Source organism: Anoplophora glabripennis, unplaced genomic scaffold (assembly GCF_000390285.2).
Source record: "Anoplophora glabripennis isolate ALB-LARVAE unplaced genomic scaffold, Agla_2.0 scaffold823, whole genome shotgun sequence".
Taxonomy (NCBI): Eukaryota; Metazoa; Arthropoda; class Insecta; order Coleoptera; family Cerambycidae; genus Anoplophora; species Anoplophora glabripennis.
The window spans coordinates 180,668-194,967 of NW_019417228.1; the positions used below are offsets into that span (position 1 = coordinate 180,668).

Sequence of the window (14,300 nt, forward strand, 5' to 3'; positions counted from 1 at the left end):
ATTCATTGGTACTCCTGCTCTCAACAAGATTAGCAAAATAATAGCTCCCGGGGTGCAAAGTAATCGCGTATGTTATACTGCCCCCCACCAAAGGATAAAAATAATTGCTGCTAGGTTATTATTTTTTAATTGGGCTGTCACTAATAACTATTGATATAAACTAATAATGACTTATCAAAGTATGAAGAGATACTCGCCGCAATTTAAGTGCACTAAGTTTTTATCTTAAAATGCAATTAAATAAATGACTAAAATTTATTTTTACTTTTATTTATTGGTAGGATAAAATTTTCTGAATTATTAAATTGTTTATGTCCAACGATACTAACTCATAAACAAATGGATCGTAATACTATAATCTAACTTAAAATAATGAATTGAGAAAAAGGCGAATGGATCCGAATGTATAGACGGCCGATACCCCAAACCTACCACCGAACTAACTCTCGCCAAGTGGGTAACTAAGTTGTTGGGTGTTCGCTCACAGGATCAATTTCCGCAAATTCTAGGCTCTAGGAAAACCTCATGAATGACCCCGGCTATAAACTACATAGCCACGACTATGAGAATCGGCAGCAGATCGAAAGCCGCTGCCCCCTGCACAAACGTATCGCAAAGAATGAGAAGAAGTAAAAGAGAAAAATCCTTGTAAGAAGTTGAGAGTGATTAAATCACCTCTCAAGATGTAGGATAACACCCCGACACCATATATAGCCGGTGATCCGCTAAAAGTTGATGTTAACCCAAAAAACAAAAATCCGTTATGAGGGTACTCTACATCCAACACGATGGTACATCCCGCAGACCGATAACTAAATCTTCAAAATGCACACAGTAGTGAGCTTCACCATAGCGTTGCAAAGCCTCGACTTTAATAACCGGCAAAACTCACGCCCCATGATACGCCTCTCGGATCGAGCCTTATCTTTTAAGGTAACCACTCCGCGACCGAATCATCCCTGCAAAACGTAAGCCTCTCAGCTCTATCTAACCGTAGTACCTACGACATAACCGTAACCTAAAAACTAAATGCTTCAACTATTTAAGGATGGTTGAGGTCGCGCTAACTCAAACATCCATTCACCATCAGAGGTAAGTGAACCAAATATCCTTAACTTTAGAATACTAATAATTTAAGTATCTATGTAAGTTGCTTTACGCAATGAACTCGAAATAATTGTTATTCTCCAAATGTGGATGAACGTAAACTAAAAAAAATTTCTCAGTGTATTACTAGTAAATGCATGCAAAGTCGCATGATAACTATACCTACATACAAGGTGATTCACAACTTATTCAAAAAAATTTGGGAATAGATGCGGCATGAGAAATGGAGTCAATATCGTAAAAATTTTTTTGTAAAATCCTTATAGTTTCCGAGAAAAAAAATTATTGTAGTTATAGTACATTCAACCACTACATAGCTGGACAACTGTAGTCTCTAGCGTCATTCGCAATACGCGAGGAGAACCACGTGGCCTCAGCGACTCCGAATACTGAAATCCGCTTTTGCAATCGTCACTGCGAGAGTGTTTACCTGTTATATGTGGTGTTTACAATAGTTTTTTAGTAGTTAGTGCCAAAAATGGTTTGTGTGTATAGCAACTCGGAGTTGATGGATATCGTTTTAATTTATGGTGAAGCAAGACAACATTTGTGTTAGTTCGTAGAAACTGAGTAAGACGGACCCAAATGTGTTTACACGTTGGTGGATAACATCTTGAACAATTGTTGTTGTAACATCGGGTATGTCAAATGATTATATTATTTAAAAACACAAAATTTTATTAATTAATAAAGGCAAAAGCAGTTGAATTTGCCGATATATATTCTATTTACATATTTCTTTCTCTGCGAAAGTTTTTGTCCGTTTTTATCACACCGCCATGCCGGTCGCATTGTGTGAGGTCAGATTTTACAGTGGACCAGTTTCCAGTGCCGTGCAGAAGTGTATTTTTAAATCATTTTCGAACTGCCCTTTTTGATTTTTTCTTTACAGAATTGTATTTGTAAGGGTCCCCTGTACATCCAGATTTTTTTTGGGTAATTTCTGAATCACCCTGTATACAGCTTATCTTAAGAGTACTATATACAGAGTCTTACTAATACAAATACTACTAGCTTACCTAATATCTAAATCTTAATTTTTTCTTAATCTAACTTTTGGCCAATACTTTTACTAACTACATTTCTTTATAACTATCTGTACAAAATTTTATTCCATCTACCAAAAATCTATCTAGGAATAATTTTGCGGTAGCACTTTCACTTCAAAAAAACTACTTAAATTCAAACTCTCAACTATTAGTGATGGTCAAATAATACCAAATATCTCATAAATCCAGAGTGAGCTAAATATTTTTCCGAAAATCACTAATATACCAAACTTTAACCAAAAGGATATACAGTATGTACTGTATAGTTTTTTATATTATTTTACATATCATAGACATTAACATGTTCGCGTAAAATAATTTTTCCAAGTCCAAAAATTCAAAAATTAAAAAAATCTAGAATACATGTTGAATATCTTTGTAAATACTATATGTCTAAGTACATGTATTTTGTCAATTGGTTGTTAATCAGACATAGGATCTCCTAGATATGGTTTCAAGTCACTAATGTGATATACCCCTATACAAGGATGGCCAGAAGTACGGAATAAAATTCATATCTTTTGAATGAGTTAATTTTTTTTAAAACACCGAAACACGTTAACTGATTTTGATTTTTCCCATCTTTCGGTTATATAATAATTAATTTTTCTTCAACCCCTTAACCCCCAGCTACTCCTACCTTTTTTTTCAAATGGAAACATAAGGCATGAAGGGGCTCGTTGAAAAGCTTATAGAAAACCGAATCCAGCCATACCAAATAAACACGTTTTATTTTTTCAATAACGAGTTTTTTTCATTTAGAAATTAAAACAACTAGATAATTTATAAAAATAAACTCAATGTCGCAAATGCTGAAAATGTCCTCCATTCACTATTCTCTTGGCATTCTCTAAGACGATAGTAAAAGCTGTCCACAGCATTCTGAATGCTCAAAAACTCAAAGTTTCTCCTCCGGAGATTATACTGGTGACAGTTTCTGCGATATGCCTCATCTAATTTTTTCTTTACTTCCAGGTAAACTTCTGGTAAATTTTCAAGTTCTTGAGCATAACCTTCTCTATCCCCTTGATCTATATCATATTATAAATCGACCGCGTTTCCATAATATTTTACTGTAACTGGAACTTTTCTCTCGAAAGTCAAATAAGCTGGACTATAACCAGTGATTTATTGTATGTTTTTGTCCCAATCGCGATGTTTGGATTTTATATAACTACGAATCGCTGTTCCGATTACTCTATTCGCTCTTTCCGTGGGGTTCGACTGAGGGTGATATGTGGTATTTTCCATGTAAAATGATATAACTACATATTTTGCCACAAGACGTCTTTTATGATCTTTAATTTTTTTCTTCCGATTTGCGGTTACTTAAACGAGAAAATAAGAATTCCATATTGGCTACAAAAATTACAACGCTTTCGTTTTTTCCCTGACCGTTTTTTAATTTGTTCAAAGAGATCATCGTTATAGTTCGGTACTAAAAAGTGTTCTTTCAATCGATCAACAATATCAAACTAGGATTTAAATTCTGTTTTTCTAGAGTTGTGCCACACTTTTATGTCACCTCAAAATGAGTCTCCTGCAGAATTAAATTATTCTATCTTATTGATGATTCGAGTTGTAGAAAGCTCTTCTACTTGCTCTAGAAATTATAATAACGATATATTTTTTCCATCTAAAAAAATTTTTCATTTAAATACTGGTACTGACTTGCAAGTACTTGGGATATTAGAAATGTAGACGTTCGCTAAATTTTGACTTATATCAGGCTTAAAAGACACTTTCTAGCTGATGATTGCTTCTATCTCAATACACCGGGCATAATACTCATTTTTAAATTTGTTATACAAAACACTCGTAGGTTCCGGATCTCTCGAAACTTTAAATCTTTTAACTCTCTTTATGAGAGAAAAAGCCTATTATGTATCGTTTTATACCTAACATCCTGTATTGAACCAGAAAAATCATTGAGTAGACCTTCTAATTATACTACTGTGTTCTCAATAAGATTATTTTTATATTTTCTATAACTCTGAGTATGTACTCCCAGCTGAAACTGAAAATAATCCTGTTCATCAAATTTGTCCAAATGAGGCTTAAGATGAGTAAAAATGACGTTTTGCTTCATGGTTTATCTGCTTCCAGAGCTCTTAACATTTTCATTTTGATTTCATCGGATTTTTTATGTTTTTTGGTTCTTGTCTGACGTACGCTTTTGGGTGGGAGTTGTGTGGATGGTGTATCAAATGACTGAGAAGCATTCTCAATATTTTCAGTGGAGCCCTGCGTTTCTGTATCTTCTTCCAGCCCTGCAGCACTATCCGACTGAAAACTACCCTCTCGAGCATCATACAGTTTTTTTAGAAACTGCAATAATTGATCAAAATATACATGGTCTTTACATTTATTTCTTTGCTGCTGAACCACTTAGAATTTTTATGTTTGACTTGACAAAGGAGTCTCGTAGATTGATCCGCCTTCGTATTACTTCTTTACCTAAAACAAAACGAAAACATTAAAAAACTGTATAAAAAAAAGTTTCACAGGAAACTAATGTTAACTAATGTTATTGTTTTTATTTTCAGGTATCTGGCAAGTCGTTGTTCTTTCATTGACTTACATTTCCAGTACAGAATAGGATTTCTACAGCGAGTAAAGTAATTAATGATATATGCACAGCCATTTGGTCGTCAATGCGAGAATAATGTATACCAAGACCCACAACAGAGATATGGGAATCAATTGCGTCTACATTTGAAAGTACTGCCCATTTCCCCCACTGCTTAGAATCATTGGATGGAAAACATATTCGTCTTATTTCTCCATTTAATAAGGGATCAATATATTTTAATTTTAAAGAACACTTTTCTGTTGATCTATTGGCTGTAGCGGATTCCAACCACATGTTTATCTATGTCGACATAGGAAGTTATGGCAAATACTGTGACTCATCAGTTATCAAACGGTCCAGGTTATGGAAGTCAACAGAAAGTAATTCTCAGCAATTGCCAGACTGCTTTTAGTGCTTTTAGCCATATGTGATGCCAATTGTTGCTTTATATATAGAGATGTAGGCGCATTTGGCAAATTCTCGGATTCTACTGTATTTGTTAATAGTACATTTTGGAAAGTTTCCAAATAAAATGATAAATAATTCCGAGGACGATGAGACATTTCGTCTTACTCCTCAACTACTTCGTCCATATGCCACAAAAAATTTAATTTTAATTTACGATTTAATTTATTGTTCTGAAACCGGTCGAGATGTGCAAATTAAATTTGGTGGGTTTTAAGAGGTAGTTATTGAGCATTTTTTGACACACAATTAAGAATTTTATGTTCATCATTGGCGCGCGTACGGGTAATAATCTCAATTTTTTTAAAGAAAAAAATGGTACGCCAGTGAGATATTACAAATTAAAAATTTTTGAATTCCTCATTCAATTTGTGACAAAAAATCTCTCTTGCCTTTTCTTCGTATGGGGCGCCGTTTTGATGCAAAAAAAATAAAACATCTTAACGCGTATTTTTTATTTCTTTAATACAGTACCTAGTAGGCTGCTGTCAACATTTGTCTGTTAAATACGAATATTTTTAAGAAATGTCAAATTAGCGTTTCGTCATTATTAATTTATTAAGCTTTTAGTTTGCTATAACATTAATGTTAATAAGTAATTAATTTTTCTTTTATCGAAAAGAATGGAAAATTTTACAAATGTGGAATTGTCAGACATGCATTTTGTCTATGGTCGAAGTAATGGAAATGGTCGGCAAGCTCGACGATTGTATGCTGAGTTGTATCCAGGACGTAGGGTACCTAATCACACAATATTTGCTCGTCTTCATCAACGTTTGCGCGAAAAATGGTTCATTTAAGAAACAAACGGTTGACTGTGGGTGCCCTCGAGACGTACGAACTGTGCAACTAGAAGAAGCAGTTCTCGAATTAATTGCGGAGTCACCTGAAACAAGTACTCGAAAAATTGCCAACATATTGAATGTAAGCAACTTCACTGTATTTAAAATTTTTAAAGAACAGCAATTGTATCCGTTTCATATTGAACGTGTGCAAGCTCTACTACCTAGAGACTTTTTTCCGCGCCTATTGTTTTGCCAATGGATTAATCATCAAATCGCCCAAATTCCTAATTTTTTAAATGCCGTTTTGTTTACTGACGAGGCTACTTTTGGACGACAGTGTATACGAAATTTCCATAACAATCACTTATGGACTGAGGAAAACCCCCATGTAATCTTTGAAGCTCAATTTCAGCATCAGTTTTCCGTAAATGTATGGCTTAGGGTAATTGATGATCATTTAATCGGTTCATATTTTCTCCCACAACGACTAACAGGCGAATCTTATCTTAATTTCCTACAGGAAGAGTTACCTGTTCTCCTACGTGTATGTGGGTGCATGCGTGCGTGCGCGGGTACGTGTGTGCGCGTGTGCGCGTGTGCGCGTGTGGGCGTGTGTGTGTGGGTGTGTGTGTGTGATCCACTCATTATTTGTGGAAGGGCGAAATGGGCGGTGACTATTAGACGCCTTCATTATAGCCATCTTTTTCTATCGCACGGATTTCTAACCATGGGGACTTTCCGACCCTGTAAATGCACAAATAAGAAAAAAACACATTTAAATTTTAGTCCTCCTCTTCATCACTGTCAGAAACGACATCCGTTGTATGTTGATCTGTGATCAAGTTTCTGTAAAAACCTCTTAGGGTGTCTGATATGTAAGGCAGCAAGTCCAGGATATGCTGCTTTTTTCAACAGAATTTGGTACTGGTCCTTTGTACGACTTTGCTGGTTTTAAAATTTGTTCCTGTTTCCCTCTTCTTGCGAAATCCACCTTCTTAAACTGTTCATTCTCATCGAATTTTGTTTTGAATAAAAAATAATGATTACCCTTTCCATATCTTAGCCATCTGAAATCCCTCCAATTGATTTTATTTCCATCTGTCAGTCTTACGATTTATTAAAGTTCCATTCAATAGACCAGAAAAGTTATAAAAATTGTCTCTTTCCAATTCTTTTATTATAAACGGTCTTTTTTTCCTGTTTGACGTATCAAATTTGCCCAGTCATGAGGAGGCTAGACTTGTCCATTAAATGTCTTTTTTTGTTTTTCAATTAACCTGTGGTCGGTGTCACATTCCATGTGATTATGTCCCGAATTCAGCAACTTGTGGTCAATAACTTGTAAATATTTTGAATCTTGCAAAGCAACCATGCACACCGCGGCTATTTTTATTTTGGCCGCCACAACAATCGGAATACATTGTTACATGTGTAACATTTCCGTCCAAATCCTTTGTTAGAAATTCGTAGAGACATGAACCGATTTCATTACCTCCTCGTTTGGCCATAGCTGCGTGCCAGATATAGCAGTATACTTGGCTAGTGTCGCAAACATGAATTGTTAAGTCAAATGTCCATAGTTGTCGTTTATAAAATGCAACCAAGTTTTTGATATCAGGTGTAGGTAGACACTGTTGAAGGTCGAAAGTTAAAGTGATCTTGCTTGGATCACTTTTTGATAATTCTTTGTCTGCAGATTTAGATGTGTAACCGAGATCAGCTTCAAGATGATGTTTAGTCAATTCTTCTTGTAACGAAGTTTTATCTTCTGTCGTTTGTATTTGCATTGTTAATTTGTCACATGTAGAGCACGTATCTTTTCTTGTTTCTTTTTTGTGCTTATATTCAGTTCGTGAAATATTTTTTCATATATCTTGCTATTTACTGGTTTCTGAGAATATACAACTTTATAGGCATTGTAGAGAGATGCTAGGGTGTAGTGAGAGGGTAGATATTTTTTGCTGGAACCCCTGCTAGTGTAATGACTTTCATATGACGGTATAGAAAGGATGTGATTACGAACATTCTCAATATCTTCATCACGTGTTTTCATTTTATTACTGTGATTATCTCTTTGATCCAAAGTTATTATACCGGAAATAACAGCCCGTTTTTTGTTTCAAATTTTCACAGTTTCAATAAACTTATTGCTGATGTCAAATATCTTAACAAAACAACTTTTACAAACTCTCAAATTGGAACCATGAGCTTGTAAGTAGTACAACAAAGTTGATTGACGATATCTTTGCTTCTCCGCATCGTTACAGCGAATACGCAAAAATTCTTGACCTATTTGGAAAGTTTTTTTTCTTATCAACGGCAGCTACTTTAACGCCGGTGCGCTGTAGTGTTTGAAGATTATTTTTTTTTATTGGTTTATAAAAGTCAGGACTACCTACTACTTCTAAAAATTTTCTTAAAACTTATTCGCCAATGTCATTTACATTTAATAAAAAAGTTTGGACAATATTAGATGCATTACTTTAGTTGAAATAACTAAAAGGCGTTCATCGCTTTTGGAAAACACTTTTCATTCATTTCTTGCCACATTAAACGTTTTGGCTAGATATATTAATTTGCCTGGATAAATATCAACATTGTAACTTAAAAACCATTCATCCAACTTACTACTATTTTTAATTAATCCGACTATGTCTCCTACATCTTTTAAATTTTTATTTGTATGTTCCAGTGCTTGATCTACAGAAAGTTGATTAAAATTTCCACTTCGTCTTTTTACAACAAAATTTCCATCCATAAACTTCATAAATTTTTGGTGCTGTTTCGCGTTAATTTAAATGTAGTCCCAATTACCACTTCTTTCAGCAAACTGGAATTCTAGCAAAATTTCTACCAAATCTAAGTACCTAAACCAGTATTTAGTGGTAGCTGTTTGTGTCTCCATAAACTCCTGAAAGTCAGTAAATAATTCGTATGTTAAATTCGTAAATTCGTATGTTATTTCTAAAAAACTTGGCAACGCATCTCTTTCAGTCTTCAAATGGTCGCCAATTTCTGATATACAAAGATAAATTAGATTTAATGACGGACTCTTGCAGTCAATAAGCCATGTGGTAAAAAGGGGGGTAGTATTCTCATGAGACTTTCGTAGGTTAATTTATGTGCTCGTATCGCTTTGTTATATTTTTTTCAATCCAAACATCAGCTAGACCCAAATTTGACATAAACTGTCCATAAATAAATAAATAAACATAAATAAACATAAATCGTCCTAGGCGGAATATTACGTCTTTTGTGTCCTCTGGACTATGTCATTGCAACTCTTTCACTTTATAATAAATTGTTTGGTCAAATGTTATAACTGTATGAGTATTATTTAGTTTTTCTGCAATTTGATGACACCTTATGATTACTGTCCAAACTGTATCATATTCTGAGGAAACGTGTGGCAATAAAGATAGATATCCATAAGTCGTTACATTGGAATCATTTTTAAAAATTAATTTATGAAATCCTGACCACTGAGGAATAACCATTTCTTTATTCTCAGAATCATTCGTCCTAGAAATACACCAAGAAATGGTTTGGTATTTTTGTTTGTAGCTTAGATTTTCGTTTTCCATAATAATTGACTGGTTGTCTTCACTTTGCACCTTTTTCTTACTTTTATGAAACCCAGCCTTCTCCAGTGAATAAAAATTATGAGGAATATTTAGTTTTACCTGATGTGGCAAAAATTCGAAATTTCCGGGTATGACTCTTTGAAATGCAGCCATTTGTGATCCCATGAAATGTGGGTGCTTTATCTAAAGTTTCTTCATGGATGTCAATATTATCAGCAGCAAATTCGACAAATCTATTAGGAACTAGTTGCCTGGGAACTGTAACTCTGTCATTTTGCAAATAGAGGTTTATTTTTTTTGAGCAATGCTGTTACGTACCCTTAACGGTATCAGTGTGCGAGATAGAGTGACTGCAAGTGTTTAATGTTTCAACAAGTTTTTTTGACCTTATTTCCTGATGAACTAATAATCCCAGACCAATATGTTCGGGTGTATATTTTTTTTCCATCGAAGTTTGCAAAAATAATGTCTAGACAAATATTAAGCACATTTGTTTCTTTCGTATCACCGCTAGAACCGTTGCACACAAGAAGACTAATAAGAAAATACAAATTTTGTGGAATATGCTTTTTGTAATCGCTAATTTTTAAGTTTTTGAAATCTGCATTTTTTGGTATGTTATTTTGTCAAATTTTAGTTACAGTTTGTATTTCAGATGTACCAAAAGATATTTTTGATGATTGGGTTTCAGTGTAATGTATTGTACATAAGCAATTTCTGCTTCAGTCGCGTTTCTCATACACTAAAAAAGTGAAATTTTAAATTGAGACATCTACAAATTCATGCAAATTTCAGCAAATGCACCTATCAGTAAAAAATATGTATTAATGATCATTACCTAAAATCAATTTGAAGATGTTTTTAAATATTTGAAAGCTCCAACGCTTAAAAATAATGCTCACTAGAATAGAGATTTCCACAATATTATTTTTATAGCATAATAAACATAAGGTGTAGCAAAAATCATGCTAATTTGTTCAAATTTCAAAGAAAATGTTTTTATGGATATTCAAAAGATATCAAATAATATAAGCTTTGTTCTTATAGCAGCCGTGGATGAATCGGAAACTGTCCAAAATAGTCGATCAGTTATGTTGTCACTATAGTGACTCGTGAATGTCACATAATAAATAATTGGATAATTTTGGACAGTTTCCAACTAATCCACGACTGCTCTAGGAACAAAGCTAAAATCTTACCATAGACTGGAAAAACTCTTGATTTTTTAACTTCTCTTCAAACTCTTTTAACTCCTTGTAAATTGTGGACGGAAGTTTTGCCAAATATTCATTTTCTGTGGGATCTTCTAACACTGCAGTTCTTTGAATCCCAGACATTAAAAATAATTTTACATCATTGGATAAGGTATCTACTTTCCTTGAAAGTTGCTCGAGCAGATCTGAAAGAGTATTTTAAATAATTTTGGGGCAGTTGACTGAATTTTGACTACAAAAATTAAGTTTATTACGCAAGAGGGGTATAAAATATAAAAATAGTATAAACATATAAAACATTGTTTTATATATATATTCAATTCAAGGAGTGCTCAGTAATAAATATTTATCATTAAAGATAGATAGATAGAACGATAGAAATAAAAAGAGATAGAAGACATCGCAGACAATTTGGTTATACTTACTTACTGCCATTCTAGAGGTTTGGTAGAGTTCTTGAAATGTAATTATTGGCTCTGTATCTTCTTGGAGTTCAGTATTTGCAGACTTTGATCCTGATCTAGTATTTTCAAAATGTATCGTCTTTTGAAGTTTGGGAGTAATGGAGGTAAGTCCATTACTCCAATGGAGGTAAGTATTTTACATCTTGTGTCAGATTCAAAATCTAGTGAAACATTCTCACGTTTGTATCTTCTATTTAGGGCTTCACTTAATAAAATTGTCACAGCCAAGTGTAACAACAAAAAATGTTTTTACATAATGTTAGGTAAAAGATCTTTCAGTATAACAGGCCCAACATAAAGTACAATTGCCTTAACTCGGTTGCTTTCCACCTTTATAACTCTTTCAAAGATTTTGGTTTCCTATTAAAATCTGATGGCCAAACAGATACGATATGTTTGATATAACTGTCAAATTCTTGAATATTTAATTTTCGTGATTTTACGAACAATGTGGCTATCTCTCCAAATAGAGAGAAGGTTTCTCATTACTCCCAGGCATACAGAATGCATATAATCTGTAGAGCAATTGGAAATCATTCCTATACCTAGTAAATTTAAAGGCGTGCTACCACGATGGTGATTAATATCTGTCATTTAAAAAAATTTCATTTGGAGCATTTATCTTCATGAAAAGCATCGTTCTATTGCAATAAATCCCCCTGTCAAACCATTTATTACAACCGTGGTAACCATTGTGATTTTTTACATTTTTAACAAATGCTCTTGCTGGTGTGTCACAATAAAATACTCCAATTTTAATATACATTTTTTTACCGCATACATCTAATCCTTCATTTTTCAATAAGTTCGGTGAATATTTAAATTGGCGAGGCCGTTTAACCTATTTTAACTCATTGCATTTCTCAAATAGGATTTGAGCTGTCGTAGTGTTGAAAATGTCCTCTCTGCTGTAGCTGTGGATACTGGTATTGTTGAAAATATCTTTAATAATATATTATATATTTGGATAAAAATTCGCGTTTCATAAATTTATGCCATCGATTGCGCTCTTTGAAATGGGAGGAGGATCTGCTAGAAGATTTAATAAATTTCTGGTATCGCAAACGTAACTCAGCCTCCAATATGTTTTTACTCAACTCCTGCTCATCTTGGCGATAAAAGCAGACTAGTGTATGGAAGCTGTCTATTTGCTTTTGTGTATTAGATTTTCCACAAGGGAGAAGCACCATAAAATTACTGAGTATCGTCTTGTGTTTTGAAAGTCGGTCATTTAGGTTCAATAGAAAAGAATCTATCCATGGCAAAAATATTGATATGTGGTAATATTTAATGCAGCTTTCAGTGGCAATGTTATCCCGGTGTATTTGTATCGCTGCTAGTCTTGATATTTTGATATCAATATTAAATATATCGGCTTTCTGTTTAGCCTCGTCAAAAATGTTTCTAAATTCTTCGTCGGCATTTCCACGCAGTATCTGTACGGATGAGATGACATCTTCAACATTACTTATTGCAAATTCGAGATCAAGATGTTTAGTTTGTAGAATTTTGCTGAGGGGAAAACTGAACCCTAAAAGTTTTTCTAAACATAAACGAGAAATAATAAAATTTGATTGGCTCAGCGCACCGATCTGAATACATGCCCCTGAGCTGGAATCTTTGTCCTTCCATGAGGATATTTCATGTAATGAAATAAAAACTGGTGCGGTCACAGGGCGGTATGCGATAGTACGTTGCAAAGAGAGGCGGGCGCGTTTGCCAGATCGCGCAGATTTGCACTCTTCCATTTAGTTACATGTACGGCGGCGGTTGACCGCACCGCCATTGCATCCACCACCACGCCCGCTACCGCTTTGGTTTGCGCACCGCAATATCTACGTACAATACTATTTTGCTCGCTCATGCGCATTACTAATATTGTCAACAGTAACGGGGTCTAATTTCTTGACGGAGAGGTTAATTTTTTCCAAACTTTAGATAGGTATGTTCTGTTTTTAACTGAGATTACTGAATATGTTAATCAGCCGGCCGGCATGGAAATTGAAATATTTAATTAAATTTAAATGTTACACAGCTCTAAATTTAATATATCCAACATGTAATATAATATACATAAATTGGTATGATATATACTTACATTTTACCGGTAGATAATTCAAGACACTCAAAGACCTATTTATTCACAGTATTCACACAAACACTGACAACGAATATAATGTTGTTAACGTATATGTATAGACGTAAATTACACTATAAACTCCAAATAAACAAAAATGTTATATGGAACAAACAAGCCCACGATATTTTACATTTTATTTTCGTTTTAGTGAAATTTCATTGCTGAATAAGCTTTGATTTCGAAAACGTATTTTTGCCGTTTTCTTCAAAAAAGCTTCAAAATTTTGGAAAGGTTGTAATTACATATTTGTGTTGAATTTTTTTAATGAAGGTTTCGATGATCAAACAGAAAATAATAGGTTCCATTTGAAAAACTTATGACATTTTAACGAATGTAGTAAATTAAATCAATTAATAGTGTGGTATTAACTTCTTGGGGCATGGGTGAAGTAAAGTCATCGGATTTGGGGAGGAGCTAAAGCCCTAATATGAAAAAATGTATACAGGGTGATTCAGAACTTATCCAAAAAAAAAATTCTGGATGTACAGAGGAAATTGATTTAAAAATACACTTCTGCACGGCACTGGAAACTGGTCCAATGTAAAACCTAACCTAGCACAATGCGACCGTCATGGCGGTGTGATAAAAACGGACAAAAACTTTCGCAAGGAAAGAAATATGTAAATAGCATTTTATCGCACCTATTTTATATCGGCAAATTCAACTGCTTTAGCCTTTATTAATTAATAAAATTAATTTGTGTTTTTAAATAATAAAATCATTTGACATACCCGATGTTACAACAATTCTTCAAAATTTTATCCACCAATGTGTAAACACATTTGGGTCCGTCTTACTCAGTTTCTACGAACTAACACAAATGTTGTCTTGCTTCACCATAACACAAATGCTTCACCATAAATTAAAACGATATCCATCAACTCCGAGTACACGCAAACCATTTTTGACACTAACTACCC

General features: G+C 33.9%; 1 protein-coding gene across 1 annotated transcript in view; it reads right to left on the reverse strand.

Moving 5' to 3' along the window:
- Positions 1 to 4,241: 4,241 nt before the first annotated feature.
- LOC111692211 overlaps positions 4,242 to 14,300 on the reverse strand; it is a 14,457-nt gene continuing 4,398 nt past the window's right edge. The window contains exons 2-3 of the mRNA XM_023456063.1: positions 10,762 to 10,961; positions 4,242 to 4,484 (exon numbers count right to left, since the gene is read on the reverse strand). Of these exons, the coding sequence (XP_023311831.1) occupies positions 4,242 to 4,484; positions 10,762 to 10,961 (443 nt within the window). The remainder of the gene's footprint in view (positions 4,485 to 10,761; positions 10,962 to 14,300) is intronic.